Source organism: Mesoplodon bidens, assembly GCF_964165515.1.
Source record: "Mesoplodon bidens genome assembly, chromosome: 6".
In the NCBI taxonomy this organism is placed as follows: Eukaryota; Metazoa; Chordata; class Mammalia; order Artiodactyla; family Ziphiidae; genus Mesoplodon; species Mesoplodon bidens.
The window spans coordinates 44328728-44355719 of NC_138162.1; the positions used below are offsets into that span (position 1 = coordinate 44328728).

Genomic DNA, 26992 nt, shown 5'->3' on the forward strand with positions numbered 1-26992 from the left:
AATTTGAAGTCAGGACAGCTGTGTTCCGGCTGTGCCGTTTATGAGATGTGAGGCTTTGGGTAAGTCACTTAACTTGGCTTGTAAAATAAGACTCCTACTACCTGGTGGAGCACCAAGGGAGGTAAAGTAAAAGTGCTGTAACTCTACAGATAACTGAGCAATGTTCATTATTTTCCTTACAGAGAACTGATGCAGTCTTTCTATTCATATCTTGTTTGCAGGACCAACCCTACTTCACTAACTGGAGGTCGAGCCCGGAGGGGCTGGGAATTCGGGCCCCCACGTTCCACTGGCCCTTTTCCACTGCAGGGCTCTCTAACTGCTCTCCGCGATGCAGGTGAAGCCGCCGAACTGCGGGGGAATAGCCTGGAGTCCTATTCCCTCGGGAGGCCTCCGTCCTTCCACCTACTCCGGGTAAGTCCTTCTCTTCCCGGTAACCCCGAAGACCGCGGCGCCGCCGCCTACGTGAGACGTTTGGACCCTGCCCGGCCCCCGTAGCTCCCCTTCTCCAGCAGGTGGGTCTGGTCCTTTCCCCCAACTCCGGGCGCTCAAGTCACCCGCGAACCCCTACCCACGCGACAGCGCCGCAACCAACCTAGAAAATAAACAAACCCCCGCGCGCGGCGGCTGGCGCTCCAGGCCCCTCCCCCGCTCCGCCCCGCGGCTCTCACGCCGCCCCCTCCGCCGGGACTTCCCTCCCGCCCTCAGCTCGCGGCCGCGTTTTCCCCGCCCCTCACCGCAGCCCGCAGCCGCGCTCCCCGCCGCGGTCCGCCCGGCCCGGCGCCCCGGGGCCCGTTAGTGCTCCGCTCCCGCTCGCGGGGCCGCCTGCGACCCTCACCCGGCGCTAGCCCGCCCCTGCCCCCCGACACTTGACCCAGTGCGGCCGCCCCAGGAGCCGCGGAGCGGCGGCGGCGGGGGGAGGAGGGAGAGGAGGGCCGTGCCGGCGGCCGGGGAGGCCCGGTGAGTACACGGAGGGCGGGCCGCCTCGCGGGGGACCGCTCCGGGGCCCCTGAGGCGGTCGTGGAGGCTCGGCCGCGCCGCTCCGTGCGCCCCGGTCTCGGCAGTTGGGGACTCGGCCTGAGGCGATGGGCCCCGCTGTCCGGAGCCGCTGGGCAGAGTGCGCGGGAGGGCCGCTCCTTGGGAAGGGCCGCGGCCCCGACGCTCGGCGCTGGTCTCGGGGGCGGCGGAGAGAGACCCGCGCCGACCTCAGGCCCAGGCGCCCGGGCGGTGCCTGCGGCTCCCGAGACCCCGCGGGGGCCGGGGCCGGGGTCGACCGCGGTCGCTGGGCCGTCGAGTGACAGGTGCCGCCGCCCCCTCCCCGCCGCGGGCATCGCGCTCCCGCCCGGGGAGCCAGGCGCTCGGAAATTTCTGGAGCTTCGACCTGACTCGCTGTCTTCTCCCTTCAGGTTTTGAAGCCGCTTCTCTGCCCGAGTTAGGTCTCGCCCAGCTCTGTTTCCTTCTCTATGTACTTTGCGCGAATAAGTTTTGGAGCATCGGTTAACAGCCTGTGGGTGAAATTTGGCTTTCATTCGTGAATGAGGTATAGTGAATTACTTTTTGAGTAACGTGCTCCTCCTCTTCTCCACTAACTATTGAAGAGTAAAAGGGAGAAGGATTTTTAATTTTGTTTGTTTTTTGTAGTTATTGTTTGGAACAAGAAGTCTTCCAGAATTTTTGTCATCTCTAGCACTTTGGGTGCTTGGTAGATATTGAACAATGATAAAAAATGACTTATTAAATTGTTTTTTCTCTCCGCCTTGTTTTAGATTTTTCATTCTTACCTTAGCTAGATTCTACAATTGAGTAGGTGCTATGGCTTTCATTAGAAGCACTAATGAAAGATCGTCTTTCCTCTACTGAAAAGCCAGTGAAATTTTCTCTGCACTGTTCAGTACTATTTCTTTACATAGTAAACGTGCTTGTGATTGTAACCTGAATCATCAGTTTAATAAATTTGACTTGCAGCCATAAGAATATTGAACTTTGTGGCAATTAAAAAGTTTTTAAATCTTTAATCTGTGGAAACGTAGATTTTTTTTCTCAACAGGTTCATAACACTTAAGTTCTCATCAGTCAAATCCTAATTAATGGAAGGTATTGTCATAAATGGTTACAACAAACTTATCTATAAGATAATCAGTCAGGTGGCTTCACTCTTTAAGAGTGAAGAACTCAGAAGTTGACCAAGAGATCACTGGGGCAAATGAAAATACATGTGCTTTATTCATGGGCGAATCCCTTAGGTCCTCAACCGGTACCTGCTTGTACTTTTTGCCTAGGTTTTTCAACCCACAGAAATTAGGTGATGCAGATTGGAGAGGGGAGGCAGTATTTAACTATGAAGAAAAAAAATGGAATTTAGGGCATACCCATTAAGTTTATATGGTTTGTTTGCATTGTTTGTTGCGAGCAAAGTTTTGGTAGGCTCTTGGCACTTACTGGTTGTGAACCTTACTTTATAAGAAGCCAAATTGAAAGATATTGTGTAGTTGTGTTATTTGAGGAACAGAACGTGAAATAATATGATAAAAAATTTCACCAGGTATTGAGTCACTCATACTCAATGCCATTTCATTTTATGGTTTTTTGTTTTTTTTTAATCTAAGCTACATTTCAGTGAGACCACACTAGTTGGTATCTACATGGTATTCACTTCTTTTTTCATCAGGCTTACTGGTCGATAGTGTTAATGGAAGACGACTATCATTCCATTTTATAAAAGGGATATATTTGGTCTTGATTGAGGAACTTATACATATACCATTTTTGAAGTGCCCTAATTGAGGTTCCCTGGACTGAGGTATGGCTACTCCTACCATCTTTCTTGACCTTAGAGAGATCATAGTCTAAAGGGATTACATCATAGTGGCACTGGTCCTCAGAACCTTAGTAGAGGAGCCCAAGAGGATCAGCTGTTTATAAATCCTTCTGCTTGCAGTTTAGGCTATTCATTTTAAAAAGTAGTTTACTTAAGCTCCTCATGTATCCTAGTTCTTTTTAATCAATACTTTGAAACCAGTTGTGTTTCCTAAACGAATATGTTTCCTAAACAAAATTAGTTGTGTTGATAATCAGTTAGTAGAATGGCCCTTACAATGAAGCAACTTTGAACTGCTAATAATCACTGTTAACTCACATTTGCATTCTGGGAATTGGGGATTATCTCTAGCGCAATTTGCATTTTCTTTTGCTCCATTCTGTTTTAGAGCATGTCTTTGAATGCATAGATAGCTGTGTACTTGGGGAATGTAAATATTTTTAAAAAAACCAAATTCAGTAAATGTATCTTCTGTGTGCCAGGTCCTGTGGTTTTGTTAGGGGTGGAAAGAAGAAGCTCTTGCCTTTCGGGATGTTGAAATCAGGATTATAAGGGGCTAGGCACAACAGAAAACAGATAATTTTAATTAAATCTATTCAGTAATAAAAGTAAGTATAAACTACAGAAATATTACAAAGGAGGGAATGATTAAACAGGCAGGTCAGAGAAAGCGTTATAGAGATCCTAGCATTTGAGCAGGATTTTAAGGAACAAATACAAGTTGTAAGTGGAAGAGATGGAGGGCATTTTAGGCAAAAGGCACAGCAAAAAGATTTGAACAAGTAAAACTAAATGTGTGGTCAGGAGATTTTAAGTAGTTTGTTTTGCTGGAGTACAAAATCTGAGGAAGGACAGTTGCTATAGAAAGCCCTAACATATGCTCTAATATTTAATAAGTAATTGGCTTTTCTAGTATTGAGTTTATATAAAGTGGAGACTTCACTATAATTTGATTTTGCTGCGATTTTAAGTATAGAGGAATTAATAGTTTTTACTGATGGATTCATTAAGAAATTATAGAATGTTGCACTTATATGCGATGAGCTGCCTGCATATTTATACTTGTAAACTTGTTTCTTGTGCATTTGACCTGAAACATTTGTTTTCAAATTATCTTTCAAATTTTCTTTTGTCTTCCTTCAACTACTTAAATTAGCCTTTAAATTATTTTTTAAAAGGAGACTCAGGATTTCCCTGGTGGTCCAGTGGTTAAGACTCTGCAGGTTTGATCCCTGGTCGGGGAACTAAGATCCCATATGCTGCGGGGCGTGGCCAAAAAATAAATAAATAAATAAATAAAATAAAAGGAGACTCAAAGGGAAGAGGGAGAAACATAGGAAATAATCATTAAATTTCTGGACTAAAAACCTAATTTGTGTAGTATTTTAGTAATTTGTAACTATTTAACATAGAGCACTAGCCACTGCATTCATAGACTGACCAATGTAGGTAGCTTGGATGTCCACTGTATTTTTGTTTTGTGTACCTTAATTATGTCCTTGTTATTTAAGTGTATGTTTATAAATGAGCATTTATATATACTCAAGTATCTGGATTTTAAAGACCATGTGATGGAGAAAGAAAGGGAAAATAACAGGGGGAGGGAGAAGAACTCTGAATCTATTTATCCAAGTATCTCTTAGATATGACCATAGGTGGAGATGCAGAAGTTTAGGACACAGGACCTCTAACCCTAGCCTCACAAGAATACTAACCCTAGCCTTTCCCTGAAATAGCATCTTTACAAGTTTAATGTTTTTGTGGTCTGCTTATTTATCTCTTTTTCTCTTCAAGATTTTAAAGCAGTTTCAAATGAATTCCTGGATTGTATAACATGATTATCTTTTTGCAAATTCTGAAAAATTTGTTAATGAAGGCAACGTTCTCTTAAAAACATGCACCATAATCAGTCTTTGACAATTGCTTTGTGTCATTTATCTTCTCAATCACTAACATAAAAGGACCTGAGGCATGTCATTGTTACTTCTGACCTGTAGTTGCCCTTTTTAAGTTTTAACACAGGGCAGAAAAATCAATATTGCATTGATTACATTATGTTTTTCTTTTTTGAATTTGGGTATAGATGACCATTTTTCCTTTTCACGATGAGAGTTTTTTCTTATAGAAGGAATATGGTCGTTACAGAATATTTGGGGAAATAGTGAAAACTATAGAAAGGAAAAGGAGTAGTCCCATGCATTTCCTTCTTTTGGTATGTAAATAAATAATACACATATTTACAAATTGGGGATTATTTTTATATTTTTATTCCCTTCTTTCATTTAAAATTTACATTTCCCCCCTCTTCCACCTCTGAAATACTGGTTAGTGTATGGTATATAGATTTTTGACATAGTATACAGGTTTCTCTCATGGCTAATGAGGTAGTTGTGTTGGCTGTTTATCACTTTTTTTTTTTTTTAAGTACAGCATGAGTACAGATGATGAGCCCTTCCAGTTGTCCCATCTCCTTACTCCCTCAGCTGCTGAGTAGAGCTATTTTGGGCCTTTAATATTTACTATTATGTAGAGTATAGTGCAGGTGGCTACCAGTCTCCTATCCTCCTACCTGTACCCCCTACAGAACAAGGGATCATTGCAGGTGAGCATTTCCCCTTTCCATTTACCCTTTCATTAGTTAGAGAAAGTATTTTAACACATGGGTTGCTAAGATGTAACATAGGTAGCTGCCTCAGAAAAATAATTATTTTGAGTGTTTATCACTGATTCTTTTCTCAGTTAACAGTATTTGTTCTAATGCTTTCTTTTCACTTTGTCATTCTTTTATTCTTTTCATTCATTCAGGAAACATTTATTACTTGTTGTGTGTGTCCACTGTATAAGACATAGTCTCTACTATGATTCTTGGGTTTCAGGTAGATTGGTGTTTTCCTTATGCATTATGTTAGGTATAATCTTTAGGTCTCTGACTCTTCAGTGGCCGTCTGCTCAACCACAAATTCTCAATGCCTAAAAACTTTTTTCTTTTCATTTCAAAGAAAAAAAAATTCTGTGAGCTTTGGAGACATATTTAGAACACCTGTGAACATTTCACTCATGCAGAACAATCCAAATATGAAATTCACAGTTTTGTTATCAGTCCTGAAATGGAGAGGAAATGTATTTGTGTAAGCTATGGGTGATGATAAGGTTAGATTATATTGCAATAACAACCTGAAAACCTCAGCAGCTTAAAGCAGCAAAGTTGCTTTCTTGCTCAAGCTACATGTCCATTACAGGTTAGTAAGGAGATTTTGTTCATTGTAGTTTTAGACTCCATCAGACTTGACTGTAGGAGGCTTCATCTCAGCATACACTTCCACAATAACAGAAGCAGAGAAAAGAGAACACGGTGAACCATGTTCTGGCTTTTAAAGCTTTTTAAAGCTTATATTTCACTGGTAGTCACATGGCCAGCCTGCATTCAACATGAGAGTGATACGCAATTCTCTTTCAGGGAGGGGCAGTGAATATTTGTGAACAGCTATCATATGCAATTTATAGTTGCGACAGTTAAAATTAAATACAGTAGTTGTAGAACAACTGTGTAGGATTAGTGTACCGAAAGTGGTCAAAGCTACTAAAACTTACAGGATTTTAACATGGCATGTTAAAGTTGAAGCAGAATTAATGTTTTCCATAATATTTTTGAGTCTGGAATTTCCTTTTCATTTTGTAATATTTTCTTCCTTATAGTAACTTACAAAGCCTTAATTCTCATGTCTGTGGGAAAGATTTAAGCCTAAAAATATGTCATAATTTTAATGGTGTGATGTCATCTCTGTATGTTGTGGTATTTTATCTTAATCCATATGCTTCTGAACATAGGAGCAATAGGTATTAACGTGGTATTGTAATAAAAATACTTTTATTTCATAACTGTTAGATGACATCTTCAAATCTCAGTTCTTCTTTTGATTTTTTTTCATTGTTTAACAAAAAATTGAAAGATTTCCAAATAACTTTCTAGATTCTTAGGTTAAGATGGAAGATTGAACGTATGCTTCTCATTTTTGTTCCCTCCTGAAAACATGCAAACTGTAGTGTATGGTTAGCTTTCAAAATGGACCTCAGTGATCCTCACCTCTTAGTATTCGCACTTTTACACAGTCCCTTCCCACAATGAATAGGGTGAACCTGTGTAAACAGTAGGATATTGTGGAAATAACAGTAGCTAGTTCAGATATGAGCACTGTGACTCGAGACAGACATGATAAAACTATAAAGAAAAACAAAGGAATAAGTAACAAATCAGGATAATAATTATCTCTGGACAGAGTGGGAGTTGGGGGGTTGCTACTGGGGAGAGGCATTGGGTGGGTTAACATTTTGTTAATCTTAATGCTAGGTACTTGGAGTGTTCCTTTTTTTAAAAATACTTAATAGTTTGTTCAGTTATGTACTCAATACATTTCAAAATAAAAATAAACAAGTTTCTCAGTTTCACAATTTATTAAGAGAATCTGTTTCTTTTGAATTGAGAGAGTACTTAGTCTTCTAGTAGTTACAAGGCTTCTTACTTAGAAATTGCAGAGTAAGGTTCAGCAAATCTAGTTTCAGATCCTGACTTTGCCAGTAACTTGCAGAATGACCTAACCAGTCTAAGTACCAGTTGCCTCATCTGTAAAAAAGGATTTGGGTTAGATATTACTAGAGTACCTTTTTTGTAAAAAAAGTTTTTAATTGGTGTATAGTTGATGTACAATGTTGTGTTAGTTTCTGGTGTACAGCGAAGTGATTCAGTTTTATATATATATATATATATATATATATATATATATATATTTTACTAGAGGACCTTTGCTATCCTGTCTTAAGTTTAAAAGGCTCTTAAAAAGCTGAAAGGTACCAACAAGGGATTAATTTCCAAAATATACAAACAGCTCATATAGCTTAACATAAAAAAAAACCAATCAAAAAATAAGCAGAAGACCTCGGGCTTCCCTGGTGGCGCAGTGGTTGAGAGTCTGCCTGCTGATGCAGGGGACACGGGTTCGTGCCCCGGTCCGGGAAGATCCCACATGCCACGGAGTGGCTGGGCCCGTGAGCCATGGCCGCTGAGCCTGCGCATGCCACAACAGTGAGAGGCCCGCGTACCGCAAAAAAAAAAAAAAAAAAAAAATAGGCAGAAGACCTAAATAGACATTTCTTCAAAGAAGACATACAGATGGCCAACAGGCGCATGAAAGATGCTCAGTATTGCTAACTATTAGTGAAATGCAAATCTAAACTACAGTGAGGTATCACCTCACACCAGTCAGAATGGCCATCATTAAAAAGTACAAATGATAAATGCTGGGGAGGCTGTGGAGAAAAGGGAACCCTCCTGCACTGTTGGTGGGAATGTAAATTGGGGTAGCCGCTATGGAGAACAGTATGGAGGCTCCTGAAAAAACTAAAAATAGAGTTGCCATATGATTTAGCAATCCCACTCCTAGGCATATATCCGGAGAAAACTCTAATTCAAAAAGATACGTGCAACCCAATGTTCATATCAGCACTATTTACAATAGCCAAAACATGGAAGCAACCTAAATGTCTATCGACAGATGAATGGTTAAAGAAGATGTATATACATACAATGGAATATTACTCAGCCATAAAAAGAATGAAATAATGCCATTTGCAACAACACGGATGGACCTACATATGATCATATTAAGTGAAGTAAATCAGAGAAACTCAAATATCATATGATATCACTTACATGTGGAATCTAAAATAATGATACAAATAAACATTTACAAAACAGAAATAGATTCACAGACATAGAAAACAAAGTCACACTTACCAAGGGGGGATAGTAGGGGGAGATAAATTAGGAGTTTGGGATTAACATATACACACTACTATATATAAAATAGGTAAACAACAAGCACCTGCTGTATAGCAGAGGGAACTATAATCACTGTCTTGTAATAACCTATGATGGAAAAGAATCTGAAAAAGAATATATATGTATATATGTGTATATAAATAACTGAATCACTTTGCTGTACACTTGAAACTAACACAACATTGTAAATTAACTATACTTCAATAAAAGAAAAAAAGCTAAGAGAGGTAGGGGACACTGAGACTAGTGAACTAAGATAATTGTGGAAGGTGATTTTGAAAAGTTTCCTTTGGTTGAGAGAATTTAAGTTCTCTATTTTGCTGTCACTTCTCTAGAATCAAACTTAAGGCAGAATTTGTACACGGTAAGAATGTTCTTTGTTTCCTACTCCTTTTCTCCTGTCTTGGAAGTTGGGGATAAGCATGTAGTTGGACCAGTGGTCTCTGTGTGCGGTGAAAAATGTTATTCTTACTCTTCCATTGTAAACCATATTGATTTAGGATGTTCTCCATAAATACGTATATATTAATCAGATTGAGGATGTTCTTCATAAATATGTATATATTAGGATATTCTCCATAAATATATAAATATACAGCAGTGTATTTAAAAGAAAGAGGAAAATCATTAATTTTTGGAAACTGTATATGGAAAATCAATACATTGTATTGGTGGTATTCTTGTAATAATTGTGAAATCTCAGTATATCATTTTTCTTTTTTATATTATACAATCTTATGTTGTTTACTTAAGTTTAAAAAGTATGTTACTGCCAGTAGAACTGTGTGTATGAATCCAACTGTTACTAAATTCAGTGTCAGGAGAAGTGTATGCATGTGTGTGTGTGTATATATATATATATATATATATTTGTTCTAAAATCTGAAGCAAATTTTACTGTGTTTATTCATCTTCCTCCTTTCTCCCTTCCCACAGGAATTATTCTTGACAGAAGTATTTTAAAAGAAAAATCCTTACAATGGCCTCAGCGGTACTTAGTTCTGTTCCCACTACTGCTTCTCGTTTTGCCTTGTTGCAAGTGGATAGTGGCAGTGGCTCTGATTCTGAGCCTGGAAAAGGCAAAGGTCGGAATACTGGAAAGTCTCAAACAAATAAATCAACTACAAATGAGAAAAAAAGAGAGAAAAGAAGAAAAAAGAAGGAACAGCAACAGAGTGAAGCAAATGAGGTAGCAATTATAATTATTCATGTCTGCTTTCCCAGTAGGTTGTATGCGTCATGAGGGCAGATACTATCTTGTTGACCTATGTATCCACAGTTCCTGGTCCATAGGTACTTGGTAAATACAGCTTGAATGAATGGATATAAATTTGTGTGTATTTGAAGTCAGATGTAATGAACATATTTTAAATTGCCTTTTTTTTTTTTTTTGTCTATGGAAGCTTATGTGCTCATTCCAAAAAGTTTCTGAAAAACAAGAAAGTCTGAAAAGGAAACAAAGGTCATTTGTAAATATAACTAGAGATATAAATTAATATTTTTGTATGTGTTTTCTGTATACATATATGTTTACTTGAATATTTAGATACATTCATATATACATTCATATTTTACTTAAATGAAAATGAGACTATATAATAGACTTTCATAATTGGCTTTTTTAAAATTAGCATGAGCAGTTTTCCATATGAGTAAATAAAGATCTACATTATTTTATCCACATTATTTAAATTATGTGGCTTTGTCATAGTTTACTTAATCAGAGTGTTGTGATAAACATTTAGGTTGTTTCCCCTTTTCTTCTTCTTCTTTTTTTTTTTTTTTTTTACTGTTACAGGCAATAATCCTATGACTACACAATAAGCCTATGACTAGCCTTGAACATACATTTTTATGCATTTGATGGTCATCTGTTTCTTAAGGGTAGTAAACAGGCCCTTCTCCCCTAGACATGCCTAGCCTGAGTTACATGACCAACATTTAATGCGCCCATTTATTTTTAAAAGAAACGTTGAAAAACACCTCTAGCCTGTGTCTGTTTGTCTTTTAACAGAAGAAGCAGTCAGGTATTAAGGACTTTTCTCAATATCACTTAATGAGAGAAGTAGTAAAAGTGTTTTTTCCCCCCTATATTCATTTTGTAATATCCCAAGACTTAGAAAAAGCCTTTTCAATTTGTTTATTTCCATCACCATTGCTTTCTAAGTATCTCTTTAAAATGCTGCCCCACAGAGTCACTTTAAAAGACATTTTTCTCACCATACAACCTTTCAGAAGTCCAGTCTTACAGAAGTTTTGATTGCCCACCATTTTCTTTTTGGTAATAGATGTGGGGAACAGAAAATAAGGTAATAGTGGGGTTTACATTACATTACTGAGAATGAGCCTGAGGATCCTCCCTTCCCACTTCCACAGCTATAGTTCTGTCAGTCTACTTTCTGTAATAAATCAGTAGTGTACCTGCCATGGCTTTGTCTCTAGCAGCATCCCCTCTACTCTGTCTTTTCCACAGCAGAAAACAGCTGCTTAAAGCGATGTTTGTATCTCATCACTCTTGCAGAACAGTCTATTGATTATCAGTTAAATTGTTGATCCTTGATATAAAGCCTCTTCATTGGTTTCCTAGGGCTGCTGTAACAAAGTACCACAAACCAGGTGGCTTAAAACAACAGAAATTTATTCTCTTAACAGTTTTAGAGGCTGGAAGTTCTACCCATGGTGTCAGCAGAGCCAGGCGCTCTCTGAGCCTGAGTAGACTCCCTCCTTGCCTCATCCTAGTTTCTTATGGTAGCTGTCAGTCCTTGACATTCCTTGGCTAGTGGCTGCATCTTCCCAGTCTGCCTCTTCTGTTACATGGTGTTCTCTTTGTCTATACCCTTCATTGGATTAGGGGCCACCCTAATTCAATATAACCTTAATCTTAACTTGATTATATTTGCAAAGATCCTATTTCCAAATAAGGTCACATTCACAGACAGCAAGGGTTAGGCCTACAACATATTTTTTGAGAATACAGTTTAATCCATAGTAGCCTCTCAGTATTTTTCTCCCTGTTTCAACCTCTGTGACTAAGATTTTTCTTATTGTTGGAAGTGGCTTGGCCAGTACAGTTTTAGTTCATTATGTTACTTTGTGGACTAGGCTTTAATCTTTAATCTTAATCTTTAATCTTTAAACTTTAATCTTATTGAACCCTGTTGTTTTGCATTTTAAAAGCATACTTGTTATCCTGTTCTCTACTCCTATAAACTTCCCTTTAGTAAAGCAGACTCATTAAAATGGTGGTATAGTAGAGTATAATCCATTCTCACTTATTAATCTTTTCATCTGGAAATCCACCAAAATTATCTCAAATGCTGGTGAAATTAGCATTCTACAAAGACTACAAAAAATTCAAATAGTGACTTTGTGAGTTAGCATAATGAGTATTTAGAAGTATAAAAATATTGATTTCTTAACTTTCAGAAAAATCATTTGTATCCCAGGATTGGTAAACTGAATTTAATTTTTTGTTTGTTTGTTTCATAGCTCAGGAATCTTGCTTTTAAGAAAATTCCCCAGAAATCCTCCCATGCCATTTGTAATGCTCAGCATGAGCTATCATTACCAAACCCGGTACAGAAGGATTCACGGGAAGAAAATTGGCAAGAGTGGAGACAAAGAGATGAGCAGGTACGGCTAAGTAAATCGGATTGTTTTGCTTTGGTTTTCAGTGAATTTTTGCATTTTTAAGATAGCAGTGCATCTGACCATGACACCACTGTTCTGAGGAGCATTTTATATTGGATTAACTCACATGTGTTGGCTACTTTTTATAAGAGGTTCTGTTTTTATCTACTAGGAAAGCAGATTGACACATTTATTATATTTGTTAGTTTTGGCAATTTCAAGCAGTTATTTTCTGAGTTTTAAATTCATCTGCCCTAGGGAGGGAGGGTGGAAAAAAAATTCATCTGCCTTTTTACAAATGAGGGAGAGATAGGGAAGGGAGAAAAACAGGATTAAATTATTTCAAGTAAAAAAATCACATTTGTAAGACCAGAGGTCTCATTAAAAATAAGAGAAATCATTAGAGAAGTGCAAATCAAAACTACAATGAGGTATCACCTCACACCAGCCAGAATGATCATCATCAAAAAATCTACAAACAACAAATGCTGGAGAGGGTGTGGAGAAAAGGGAACCCTCTTGCACTGTTGGTGGGAATGTAAATTGATACAGCCACTATGGAGGACAGTATGGAGGTTCCTTAAAAACTAAAAATAGAACTACCATACGACCCAGCAATCCCACTACTGGGCATATACCCTGAGAAAACCATAATTCAAAAGGAGTCATGTACCACAATGTTCATTGCAGCTCTATTTACAATAGCCAGGACATGGAAGCAACCTAAGTGTCCATCAACCGATAAATGGACAAAGAAGATGTGGCACATATATACAATGGAATATTACTCAGCCATAAAAAACAAGTTATTTGTAGTGAGGTGAATGAACCTAGAGACTCACACAGAGTGAAGTAAGTCAGAAAGAGAAAAACAAATACCGTATGCTCACACATATATATGGAATCTAAAAAAAAAAAAAAAAGGGTTCTGAAGAACCTAGGGGCAGGACAGGAATAAAGACACAGATGTAGAGAATGGACTTGAGGACATGGGGAGGGAGAAGGGTAAGCTGGGATGAAGTGAGAGAGTGGCATGGACATATATACACTACCAAATGTAAAATAGATAGCTAGTGGGAAGCAGTGCATAGCACAGAGAGATCAGCTTGGTGCTTTGTGACGACCTAGAGGTGTGGGATAGGAAGGATGGGAGGGAGACGCAAGAGGGAGGAGATATGGGGATATATGTATATGTATAGCTGATTCACTTTGTTATAAAGCAGAAACTAACACACCATTGTAAAGCAATTATACTCCAATAAAAATGTTAAAAAAATACTCAGTGACAGTTTTACTTAAAGAAAGAAAGACTTTGAGGGGAAACTTTTCCTTTTCAACCTTGTTGTAAAATAGTTTATGACATTTGTTTGTTTTTTTTAACCTATTTATACAATGTTTTGTTCTTTTATGCCTCTATTAAATAAATGTCAATAATAACCAAATCAAAGAGATAATTTAATAAAACCAATTTCTTTTTGTGTGTTTGGTATCCAGGAAAATAACACACTAAGCCTGGAGTGTACTCTAGGAGGTGCTGTATGTATGGGAAATGAATAGTTATTTTCTTATCTGTTAAACTGCCATTTGATCTATTGGGAATAGGTATTGTCTTAGCAGATGTTTGGCTTAATGGAGTGGCTATACCTATCATACTTGGGTTACCAGTTTTAAAAGAATTAGACTAGGGACTTCCCTGGTGGTGCAGTGGTTAAGACTGCCTGCCAATGCAGGGGACACGGGTTCGATCCCTGGTCCAGGAAGATCCCACATGCCGTGGAGCAACTAAGCCCGTGTGCCACAACTACTGAGCCTGTGCTCTAGAGCCCACGAGCCACAACTACTGAGGCTGCGTGCCACAACTACTGAAGCCCACACACCTAGAGCCTGTGCTCCACAAGAGGAGCCACCGCAATGAGAAGCCTGCTCACTGCAATGAAGAGTAGCCCCTGCTCGCCACAACTAGAGAAAGTCTGTGTGCAGCAACAGAGACCCAACGCAGCCAATAAATAAATAAGTAAATAAATGTTCCTGTAAAAAAAACAATAAAAAAAGAATTAGACTATACTAAACTATGCTCTTAACATAAGCTATGTTAATTATAACATTTTCTATAGAATTTTGTAGTGCCTCAGGCTCATCTTTACGAGCATCAGTTATTACACTAGGGCTGTGCAAAAATGATATTTCTGAACATTGGTGAACTGGATAAATCATCTTGTATTATTCTAGAGGGGTTATTTGATTCTTTTTTCCTTCTACAGCATTCATTATGACAAATTTTTTCTGGTTTACAAGTATTATTAACATAATGATCTACTTGTTTAGACAGTAATAGAATTTGCTAGTGACCTCACCAGAGAATTTCTCCCAGTGGCCCAAGAGGCACTGGAAAATTAATAAAGGAAAACTACTCAGTTTTGCACCAAAGTAAATGCCACGTAATAGGGGAACTGAAGCACAGATATTTGATTGCCCTTCTTCCTGCTGCCATTGATTGCTGACAAAATGACCAGGTAATTATGAGAAGGAAATAGTCAACTTGGCCCCAACCCTATATAAAAATATCATCCAAGGCTGAGGAACTTTGAGGAATTTCTGCTGGATATACTATTGATGGGTCACTTAGGAAAACCTGGTACCTTATTTGGAAGTCTCACTTGTAGGAAAATAATCAAGGTCATGAGAAGTAAAGTAGTTCTTGGGGTAATTACAGTGACAAGTGAAGAAGAGATAAGGGCAAGCTTTGGGACTGATGGACAGTATACCACCTGGAATCTATTTTACTGTGTGGAATAATAGATTTTAAAAGTAGGGACCAGACAGTGACTGTACTAGGCAGAAGGTATACAGTTGTGGTGGGTGTTCTCCCTCACACAGGGAAACAGCACTATGAGAAACTCCACATGTTGAGGGCTGAGCCAGTCAAAAAGCTGGATATAGAAATCCTGTGTGTTATGTGGCTGCTTATTTTAAACACAAAAGAGAAATGCTAAGACAAAGTTTACTACTCCTAAATTATCAAAGAGATAATATAAATTTACATTGGCTAAGCCTCAGCATAAAATCTGAGAGCTGGCGTTAAACAGCAACAAGATAGACAGTAAAGAAACATCCACTCCACTTACTTAGAAGCAAACACTGGATCTTAGTTGATCTCATGTCAGCTGAAGAAAAGTTTCTGACACATAAAAGGAGAAGAACATTGTACTTAATGTCCAAAGTGAAAGTGTACTTTGAAAAAGGTTTGCTACAGTGAACAGAGAAATTGATTTTAGACAGCACCTATTTTTTGCTTTAATAAAAACCAAGGAGCTAGAACATTTTGTAAAAGTCAAGGTGACAGTAATGTTATATAAAAGGGTGAAATAATAGACTGAGATGAAAAATCGGGTAAGAGAGATTGAAGATGAGCAGAATACAAAATTTCTTTGCACAGTTGTATACATCAAAGGAGGTATATTTTTCACACTTGAAGTGGGTAGATTTTATGTGATATGTGATACATAAAATATGTGAATTATATCTCAGTAAAGCTGTTCATAAAAAAGTAGAATAGGCCATGACTTTGATTTGATTGTATTCAGAATTTTTACCATTTCTTTTTAATATTGAATCAAGATCAAGAGACATATTGTTCACCATCACTTGTTGCCTGGGAATAAATCTCATTGTAGATGTTGTTCAGGTATAACCTCTTATATTTGTGGTGGTGCATTGATAATACTGATTCCAGTATTACCTTTTTAAAATTTTACATCATGGCTCAAAGATAATGAATGAATAGAAAAATCTCTTCTCGTGGATATTCAGTGATAAATAGATCAAATTTTATTGTGTATTTCTTACTCCTGTTGTATTGATTCAGACTCCACATATCACTGGTTTTGTCCAACTCTGAAGTTGAATACCTACTAGCATGTGCATAGTTAATTGTTTTTTCACATTGTAGCCTCTAATACATCTATCTGATAAAGGCATTTTGCCAATAGTTCTGTTTTTTGTTTGTTTGAGAGTGTGATATTTCTCATTAACCTTGTGGCTGGTATAATAAGTCTATTGTTTATAGTTTGACTTGCACCTGGTTTTACTATAAGCAGTACTCTTTGTTTTTTTGGCTTTTTCTTTAGCAACAAAATTCATCACTTTTGTTCTGGAAAGCATTACTTGGTACTTGTTCTGTTCTGGAAAGACTCATACAGGTCATTGTGCTTTGGAAGTGAAACAAAAACTATCATGTCTTTAGGCCACTGGTCTGACCATGTTTCATAGCAGGAAGCCAGGAACAAATAGATTGATGACTCAATAAATTGAAATTTCAAATATTCACTATGTTAATTTTCTATTTATAATTTTCCTTTTCATTTGCTTATGTGACAGTCACTCTTGTGCTGACACAGATTTATATTCTGTATTCACTGTATTAGAGTCCTCTTCATTTTAAAATTTATGTGTTTTTTTAAGTTGCATTATTTACTATTTTCATTACTACTTTTAATCCTTCAGTGAATCATTGAACCATTTTTATTACTTTGAGATATAATTAAAGCATACAACTTAGTAAATGTAAACAGCACTCAAGAGATATGAAGATGCATTAATTGAGATGAACCGAACCTGATCATTAATATGAACACGTAGATACAGTTTTTGTAGAATATTTACAACCTTTATAATCATAATGTTCAATAAGACTACTGGAAGATTTCTGGGAAATGATTCTGCTTTCCAAATTAGTGAAGGTATATGTTCCACACTTTGAAAGTCACTGAGTTAGAGGACCAGAAGGTGCTACTGCTACTGTGGCTAAACACTTGACTGCAAGTATTAGATGTCCTCAGAATGTTGTTGTGTGTTGTTTTACAATAACCCTGTTCCCCTGAGAAATGAAGATTAATTCTTCATTTGGGATTTGTTTTACTTGGATTTAAAGTGGGTAAGATTTTTATGGTACTTCAATTTACAAATTTTTAAAAATCTAGTTACAAAATATTTACTGTCCTTCTCATTTTTCATTGGTTCTTCATACTCTTTAACTGATCATAAACCCTTGAGCTATAGGTTTAATTATTTAAATAGAAAAAAATGTTTTACTACTAGATGGGGATAGGAGGCAATGAAGGAAGCCAGGAGGAAGGGGATCTGAAGTACTCCATCTTGGGCACATGTAAGTATCTTCTCCAATCCTGTAGGCATTTTAGTGCCTACTATTTCCTCTTTTTCTTCCTTTCCTCCTCCTCCCATAAGTACAAAGAAAATGATGAGGAATTCTCAATTTGCAAACTTAACATATAAGATACTTTTTAAAAATCATGGTTCTATTTGCATTTTCATGTCCAGTGCCTGTCTTTCAGGCCCAGACTCTTTTTTTCCCTCCCAGTTCTACCTCTACATGTACTGATTAATTACATTGACAGCAGTCTTATGATTAACTAATTCTCTAATGAAGGCATGTTTAGGGAATTTGGAATCATGTTTTCTTTCTCTTTCCTGGTATTGTAGTCTTGTGTTACCTTTCTCCCTGTTATCTGGAGTAAAAAATCTTATCTTTGATTCATTCCTCTTTCATTCTTCATATTTAATCAGTGTTCTGAAACTTGGTTATTCTTTGCTGAGAAAGAGCCTTCTTTGTTTCCTGCATTGCTATGTTCAGGTCCAGGTTCCTGTATGCTGAGACTACAGTGGTTTAGCCAGACCCATTGATTCTAAGTTCTCATTCTTCTAATATGACAGTTTATTTCTTTAAACTTACTCTTATCAGTGTTCCTCTTTCATCTATCCTGAATCTGTAATTTTTAGGGAGTGTCTGGAACCTAATTTTACCCTACCTAAGCAATCTTATTTTCTACTATTCTCCAGCATAGAGAAGGGGAATTCTAATTTATTGTGTGTAACTCTTGGGCCAGGTAGGCACTGTGCTAGGTACTTTACATATATTATAGCTTTAAAATTTCAAAACTACACTGCAAGGTTGATATTTCTATTTCCTTTTTATTATGAAGAAACTGAGATTCACAGAAGTTACATAACTTGCCCCAGATCACAGCTAGAATGGGTGGAATAGAAATTTAAATTATCCACCTGTGTGATCTCCCAAAGCCTGGGTTTTTTCCACATCTCTCTTGTATTGCATAGAATTTATCTTTTATCATTTATATTTATCATAATATATATATTCTTAATATCATACTTTTTGTTCACGTGACTCTCCTCCTAAAATTCTTCCATTCATTTTGCTACCTATCCAAATTATATCTCTCCTTTAAGGACCAACTTAGTTTCTTTTCCGTATGCTTTTTTGAATTCTATTTCTTGTTTACCTTTTTTCTGTCAACTTTTGTAGCACTTTTAATATCTTATTCTATTTTCTGTATGTCATGTGTGTTAGTTTTTTATTCCCAACTGGAATAGAAATTCTTTGAGGGCAAAAGCCAAATTTTTGCTGCTATTTTAAAGGACTAGAGGCAAAGCACATAGAGGATTCTCTGTGAATCCTTATAGGCTGAAAGATCATACAGTGACATTTGGGAAGTTTTTCCTAGTTTTCAAAGAGTTAAATTGAAATTTAAATCATTTTTGCCTAATTGTATTTCCTTGTATGCTAGTTTTTGTTAATAATTAAAAGGTAAATGTAAGCTGTAAACTACTATATTTAGAATCAAATGCTGGGGAGAGCTGTATTTTTCACTTTTAAAAGTTCCATTTCATTCAGTTTTTATCATTTTCTTAGAATCAGCTGTCCTAATATCTAAGTTACTTGAGATAATTTGAAAAAAAAATACTGGCATCTTGCAAGACTCCCAACTTCGTCTCCTGCCCACTAATTTATTTTTGGAATATCAGTCAGAATATGTGACATATTGGAAATAATCTTAAATGTGTTTTCTGTAAATGTTAAATGTCATTAATATGGATTAAAAGCTTAGTGGTAAATTTAACCAACTTTTCAGAATAAACTTAAGTAGTTTTGTTACTTTTTCTATGTTGGGATGACTGCTATGCTCTAATTATATTGAAGTATTTTGTACTCAGTTTGCTTTGAGTTTAGGTGGAGAAATTGATGTAAACTTCCTTTTTTGTGTAACACTAACATGAATCCACTTCCTTTTTACCTTTTAACTGTATATTGTTTTTTAATATACATTTATATAATAAAGTATTTAAAAGGTTAACCTTTTAAAAAAGGTTACTTTTTCCTGATTGTTACTAATTTGGATTGAATTAATTCTTCAGTTCTTTTCAGTTACTCCATAGAAAAAGTATGTACAGTTTACTTGGGGCTTAACTAGAATTTCTAGTGCTATATGCCCTTATTTACCATTTTAATTCTAACTATTTTTCTCTGAGTTAGATTAATTTTTTTCTGTGATATACCTATTTTTCCCCCTCTTTTTGTTGTCTTAGTATAGAATTGGATGAAATGCTTTGATTAGAAGTAAAAGATTTATTAGTTCATGGTGTCCAGTGTTAACATTTTTCTTTTTTTTTTTTTTTTTTTTTGCGGTACGCGGGCCTCTCACTGTTGTGGCCTCTCCCGTTGCGGAGCACAAGCTCCGGACATGCAGGCTCAGTGGCCATGGCTCACAGGCCTAGCCACTCCGTGGTATGTGGGATCTTCCCGGACCGGGGCATGAACCCGTGTCCCCTGCATCGGCAGGCGGACTCTCAACCACTGCGCCACCAGGGAAGCCCCAGTGTTAACATTTTTCTACTTTTTAAGGTGTCCCTTTGAAACAGATGACTTCTTTTTGGAATTGGTTTCTGTTTTCGTTTAGTTTTTTTTTTTAATCGTTAAACAACAGAAACAATTCTGAATAACTTTGGCAAAAAATAATTTGACAAAAGGATACTGAGTGATTCACAGATTTGAATTAAAAACTAAACAATGAGACCTTGGGAAAGATGGAAATAAAGGAATTCTGGGGTGCTCAGAGGCATGAACTAGTACACTCACTTTTAGAGGCTATCATCAGCTGATTGAACCCCACTTACTTTGTGTTTGTTCTCAAATTTTATTTCCTAGGAGAACAAAAAAGAGATAGGTCCTTTGCTCCCATCCTGTTGTTGGTGATACCATACACATATTTGTGTGGGTGTGGTAGTGGGTGGTATATAGAATTAGGTGATTGGCTGTCTTGCTAGAATCCTGGGACACTGGATTGAATTGTAGTTATTCAAAGGAATAAAGGAAGGGATTATGGACAGACAAAAACAAGCGATGCCTACTAAATTTATGCTTTTCTTACACAGTATGCATAGGTCGACACATACATGTAAACAAATCCAGGATGTTTGCATGTGGCAGCTATCCTATTCAGCTGCAGATACACCTTATCCCCAAAGGTAGACAACCCAAAGTCCCATCCAGCCACTGTACCAATTCTGTTTGGCAATTAGGAAAAGTAATTCTTAGAGAGTAATTTGATAGGAGGGTGGCAGAAGCTAGATTATAAGAAGTTAAGGTGAGATTGAGTGGTGAGAAAGAGGAACCAAAAATACAGATCACAAAGAATCATTTTATTATAGTGTTAGAGGAGTTTAAAGGTAGGGAAGTCATACAAAAGGAATAAAAAGATAGCAGTAAAAAGATGCACTACAATTTTTCTGTAACATCAGGCATATACCAGGACAATTGGTCCCTTATTTATTTATTTATTTTTTTGTGGTATGTGGGCCTCTCTCTGTTGTGGCCTCTCCTGTTGCTGAGCACAGGCTCCGGATGCGCAGGCTCAGTGGCCATGGCTCACAGGCCCAGCCGCTCTGCGGCATGTGGGATCTTCCCAGACCGGGGCACGAACCCATGTCCCCTGCATTGGCAGGCGGACTCTCAACCACTGCGCCACCAGGGAATCCCGGTCCCTTATTTAAAGGTTCTATACCTGTGAATTAGTCTGTATTAAGTAAATGGTATGTTTTATAATGCTTATTGAGTTTTCAGTATTCTTATATTTTTGAGTAATAATCTGTTATATTTTCTGTGTCCAAAACTAGATACCATCTTTAATATCTATTACGGTGTCAATTCCTTTGTGAGATTTTGTTTATTACAGTAAAAAGATTATGTATTATACAACAGATAATTGACAATGAGGAAATAAAAATATCAAAATAGTAAGTTTTTGCTTTGGTATCTTCTATAAAACACAGAGTTCTCTACGTTGGCATGGATAGATAACTTTGGAGGACCCAGACTGTTTATTAAAGTATTTGTTTTCTTATCCTGTATGTATTGTCGTGTTGTATAATGCTATTATCTGTTTATCGTTAAACTTTCTTTTTATTTTTAGCTGACATCTGAAATGTTTGAAGCAGATCTTGAGAAGGCATTGTTGCTAAGTAAATTAGAATATGAAGAACACAAAAAGGTATTTACACATTTATGGATTTAGATGTTTTAGGTTTAAGTGGTCAAAAGTTAGAACCACCCTTCCTGAATTTTGTATAAAAGTTCTTTAAAGTTTGTCCTAAAAATTTATCCTTGTAACAAAATAATTAACATAAAGTTTTCATGAGATTTCTCCTCAAGTTCTTAGAGATAACAGAAACACAAGCACTAAGCTTTGTCTGGTGATTTGGAATGTTCAATTAAGAAATTTCTCCAACCAAGATGAAGGGGAGAGAGGAAATGAGGCTAATAGCAGATGATTTATTTTAACTTATTTTAAATGAACATAGAAAATAGTTAAATTTTAAAAATTTAAGTAACTGTGAGTACAGGGGCATTAAGAGACCATCTGCTAGAGATACACTGCTAATTAACTGAAGTAAATAGAAGGACATTTCTGATAATTTGGTGTTGTGAATTCAGCATTTATCACTTTGATATTGGGCTGTATGTTGAAATGCATTCTACAGCTTGTAACTGTAGGGACATTTATGCAAAAAGTGTTTGTTTCCATTTTCTGTGTTTAAATTGAGCATTTATATCATCTCCATATTATTTAACATTTTAGTCCTTTACATATATTGGGAATTTTTTTTGGTCTGTAAAGTTTATTCAACTTGTGATTACTCAGTGGTTGATCATAAATGGCCTTTGGTCATGCTTAAGGGCCTTTATACTATGTCATTGTACACTAGCTTTTTCACTCAAGAGGAAGGGAGGAGAGGAATTAACATTTACAGTAGATGATTTTGCTATTTATTTATAGCTCAAGGGAAGAGGATGAAGGTTGCCGTTAGACTGGACTTGGTCCACTATGTGTGTTAGTTTCATTTTCCATGTCCGTATTCCTTTTATCCAGAATTATCAAGAATAACTGTAATCCTTGTTGTTACTTGTCCGTTTAGACACAAAGCTGGCAATTACAAAAGTGGATACAGCTAGCTTTATTATGATTTAGTCATTTAAGTGGACTTTCACATTACACTGGAAAAATCCTTCTGACTTGCCCAGTTTGAAGATAAAATTTATGAAAAAGAATATTATACAATGATGATTTGTTGTTGTTAGATATATGTCTACATTCTAAAGTTAAAAGGATTAGCTGTACCTATAGAGAAGGAGTAGAGTAGATGGTGTTGGTAAAATATGCTCGCAGCCAGTTTTCTTGGCGCATAGGCCTGGTACCTAAAAGCACAGGTTTTATCAGGCTATGATGACTCTCAGAGAATGGAGAAACTCCTTTTGTATGTGATGGCTAGTTTTGATGTGATTACATTCATGTAGTCATTGAGTTTTAAGTCAATATTCCAATAAAATAACTATAATTATTTTGGCCTAAGGATTTTTATTATAGCTAAGGTGTGGGATGGCATTTTCTATCCTGTCACTCATTCACCAATTATTTTTTTGACTAGCTAAAATTTGCTAGGCATACAGTACAAAGATAAAGACATTGTCCAAGCTATTGAGTTCAGTGGAGGGAGACACACCCATAATTGTAGTGTATAGTATTGAGAGATTTTATGTTTTCAGTGCAGTGGGAATTCAGGAAGATAGAATAATTTTCTGTGCTTTTGATGGCGGTGGCTTTTAGGAAAGGATTCTTTTTTTTTTATTTGATGAATTTGAATGTTACAATTTGTAAATTTAAGGTGTGTTACTTTGATACATTTATATATTGTAATACGATTGCCAGTGAAGCAATATTTATCATATTACAGCATTGTAGTATAGTATTATTGACTATATTCATTATATTGTGTATTGGATCTCTGTGGTTTATTTATTACTCATTATAAGTTTGCATACTTAAAACACCATACCCCCATCCCCATCCCCGTCCCCATCCCCTGGTAACACCATTTTACTCATTTTATTTTAACAAGTTTGACTTTTTTTTTTTTTAAGATTCCACATATAAGTGATATCATACAGTACTTGTCTTCCTCTGTCTAACTTATCTCGCTTAGCATAATGTGCTCAAGGTCTATCCATGTTGTCACAAATGGCAGGATATCTTAGGAAAGCATTCTTAAAGAGGAGTCTTACTCAATATATTAGAAGTTCAGCAGTAAGCAAGAGAAAGTAGGCATTCTCAGGGAAGGAGAGACAAGTATATAAGACACGTACACATGAAAGAGTAGCATTTTGAAAAACTATAATTTACGGACCTAGAGTTGCTGGAGATACTGCTACCAGAATAGAATATAAAGAACCTCGTGTACAGGCTAAGGAGATTGAGTTTTATACATTTGTTGGCAGAGAGCTATTGAATATTTTTAACTTTCAGATTGATTTCAGGTTTTCATTTTAGAAACTTATGCCGTAACAGTGTAGAAGATGAATGGAGGGGCTAAAATTAGAGAGTGTTACAGTGTCAAGCTAGAGAAGACAGGGGAAGTGACAGAAGGTATGAATAAATGAGAATAGATATAAGAGATCTTTAGGAGATAAACTCAACAAGACCTAGGGACTTATTTGCATATGAAGTGTATAGGAAGAATAAGCAAGGATGACTGAGGTTTCTAGCCTAGACAATTGTGTAGATGATGGTGGCATTAAGCAAGGTACTTACTAGAAGATCAAGCAGGGAAGGCAGGGTGAACGTATTTAGTTTGCAGATGTTTATTGAACATTCTGTTTGAGTTGTCTGTACATACACAAATCATCAGGTAGAACTTTAAATTTTGAGTTTGAGGAACAACAGGTATAAAGCATAAGAAGAATGGGTTAAGAATGGAATAATGGTAAACAGCGGCTGCATTTTTAAGAATATAGTTGGGGAAAGAGAAACCAGTGAAGGAGACTTAAGAATAGAAGTGTATTGGGAAAACCAAGAGATGCTTGAAAAAATAATGTCTTTGGGTTTGGCATTGAAGAGGAGGTTGACTTTAATTTTAGTGTCAGAGACTAGCAGAATCCAGATTTCAGTGTGGTTAAGAAAGGAAATTGACTGTAGATTACTGTGTTAAGTTTGGTCCTGAAATGAAGAAGAGGGTGGCAACTGGGAGTTACAGACCAAGGAATAGCTTTTTATTTTTATTTTAGTGTTTAAGAGGGAAGAGATTGAGTGTATAAATAAACAGGTGTCTTTTTATACGGTTTGGCTAGCCTATGTTTTGATTTTCTTATTTGCCTCTTATCTTTAAAAAATAAAACTTTGGGCTTCCCTGGTGGCGCAGTGGTTGAGAGTCCGCCTGCCATTGCAGGGGACGCGGGTTCGTGCCCCGGTCCGGGAAGATCCCACATGCCGCGGAGCAGCTGGGCCCGTGAGCCATGGCCGCTGAGCTTGCGCGTCCGGAGCCTGTGCTCCGCAACGGGAGAGGCACAGCAGTGAGAGGCCCGCGTACCGCAAAAAAATAAAAAATAAAAAAAAATAAAATAAAACTTTAAGAAACATATTGCCCATTGGTTAGTTGATTTTACTAGTGTTAAACCAAGCTTAATTATTGTTGGTGATTTTTTTTAGGAATATGAAAATGCTGAAAATGCATCAACTCAGTCAAGGGTTATGAATAAAAAAGACAAAAGAAAGACTCATCAGGGAAAAGACAAACCTCTCACAATATCACTAAAAGAGTTTCAATCTGAAGGTAATATACGTATGAAATCTACTATACTAGAGAAGCTATTCTTAGTCCTTGTATAATTTCATTTTAAGTACCTCTCTAATTTTTAAAATAAGTAAAGATTGTTTTATTAATATGTTACTTAGAATGTAAAAAATGTAAACCTGCTTGAAAATAAACTATTTGGGGGTTAAAGTAATCTAAAATCAGTCATTAAAACCTCATAAAATTTCAATAAGAATTTATCTTTATGTATTTCTGAATTTGTTCCTTTTCTAAAACTCACTGAAAATAAAAATTGATATTTGTAGTTTTTGAGTCATCTTGAAACATATTGTCCTTATACATAAATTGATTTGGCTTACACTAGACCAGGAATAGTATTTTCAGATTTCATCCATTATTGGTCAACCTCTTCAAGTTATCTGGAACTATATCTTAGAAAATTAAAATGTAAATTTTTAGAATGAGACTTATTACCAGAAATCTCTTTATAATGTCATTTGTATTGGTTTTGTTGAACAAAGAAGACAGAAGGAAATTATACCATCCACTGAACTTTTGAAGACAGAGCACAAAGCACATTATTTTTGAATTGGGAAATGGTGAAAACTCTAAGGCTTTGCTGTATAATATGGTAACTACTATTCATGTGTGGCAGTTTAAAGATAAGTTAATTAAAATGAAGTAAAATTTAAAATTCCTTAGTTGCATTAGCCACATTTGGTGCTCAGTAGCCACATGTAACTAGTAGCTTCAATGTTAGACAGCACAGGTATAGAACATTACTGTCATCACAGAAAATTTTAATGAAGAGTGCTGTGCTTATACCAATCAGAATAGTTGCTAACCGGATAAACAACAAGGTCCTACTGTATAGCGCAAGGAACTGTATTCAAAAAGAAAAAAGAATAGTTGCTGACCAAATGAACAGCTGTTTCTTCATTGACCAAGAAGTCAGTTTGACTCATGAATTTAAGCTTAATACATGGGGCACCTGTTCCATGAGGATTAATAAGACCATAGCAATAATCTAAAAAAAACCAAAACCCCAAAATACTTTGTTTTCAGAAACAAGCCTACCTGTGAAGTTAGGAATAAATTTAGAGGATCGTGTTATTTTCATTTAAGGATGAGGAAACTTTTCCCTATAGTCTGCTTCTCTAAGTTGCTTTGTTTCGGGGTTAAAAAGAACAGATGTATGCTAAATTTCCAACTTTAGTAAGAAAGATTTTAATATAAGAATTATGTCATTAAAAACTAGGCAGAGACATAAAAAGAATGCTTTTTAAAACTTCTTTATTTTTCATATGTTTAAGTACTATGTACATTTATTAGATGCATTGAGAAAGACATTAGTATGATACTGTTAAAGGGAAGCTGTACAACTATTTCAAAACATGATTAACACAGTCATAGTTCTTCCTTGGGTTTCTGGCATCACATTGTATACTAAGTAGAACGTGCTAGAAGAATGACTGGATAACCCACCAGGATTTGGTAGTTTGACCTGAAACATGTGATTTTGACATTTACTGGGTTTAAAGATTCTATTCTGATCAACAGATGCTTTAGAGAACTGGACCAGCTTTTAGATTCTCAAATAGATTTCTCCTAAGAAGCTATGCTATTAAATTATTTTTAGTCCTTGAGAATGGAAAATTTCTGCTGTGCATGAGAAGCATTGTTAAATATTAGATATCCTGATCATCTCCAATTTAAGAACACTTGCTACCTATTTGTACTTTAGTTCAACC

At 36.6% G+C, this 26992-nt stretch overlaps 1 protein-coding gene across 3 annotated transcripts in view; it reads left to right on the forward strand.

Moving 5' to 3' along the window:
• The first annotated feature begins 633 nt into the window (after positions 1–633).
• GKAP1 (G kinase anchoring protein 1) overlaps positions 634–26992 on the forward strand; it is an 83993-nt gene continuing 57634 nt past the window's right edge. Inside the window, exons 1-7 of one of the 3 annotated variants that reach the window (XM_081236180.1) lie at positions 637–960; positions 1407–1540; positions 2669–2800; positions 9591–9843; positions 12144–12287; positions 21569–21646; positions 25136–25259. In XM_081236180.1, the coding sequence (XP_081092306.1) occupies positions 9634–9843; positions 12144–12287; positions 21569–21646; positions 25136–25259 (556 nt within the window). In that variant the 5' untranslated portion in view covers positions 637–960; positions 1407–1540; positions 2669–2800; positions 9591–9633. Of the gene's footprint in view, positions 961–1406; positions 1541–2668; positions 2801–9590; positions 9844–12143; positions 12288–21568; positions 21647–25135; positions 25260–26992 lie in introns of all 3 variants that reach the window. The other 2 variants (XM_081236181.1, XM_081236179.1) reach the window with 2 other exon arrangements.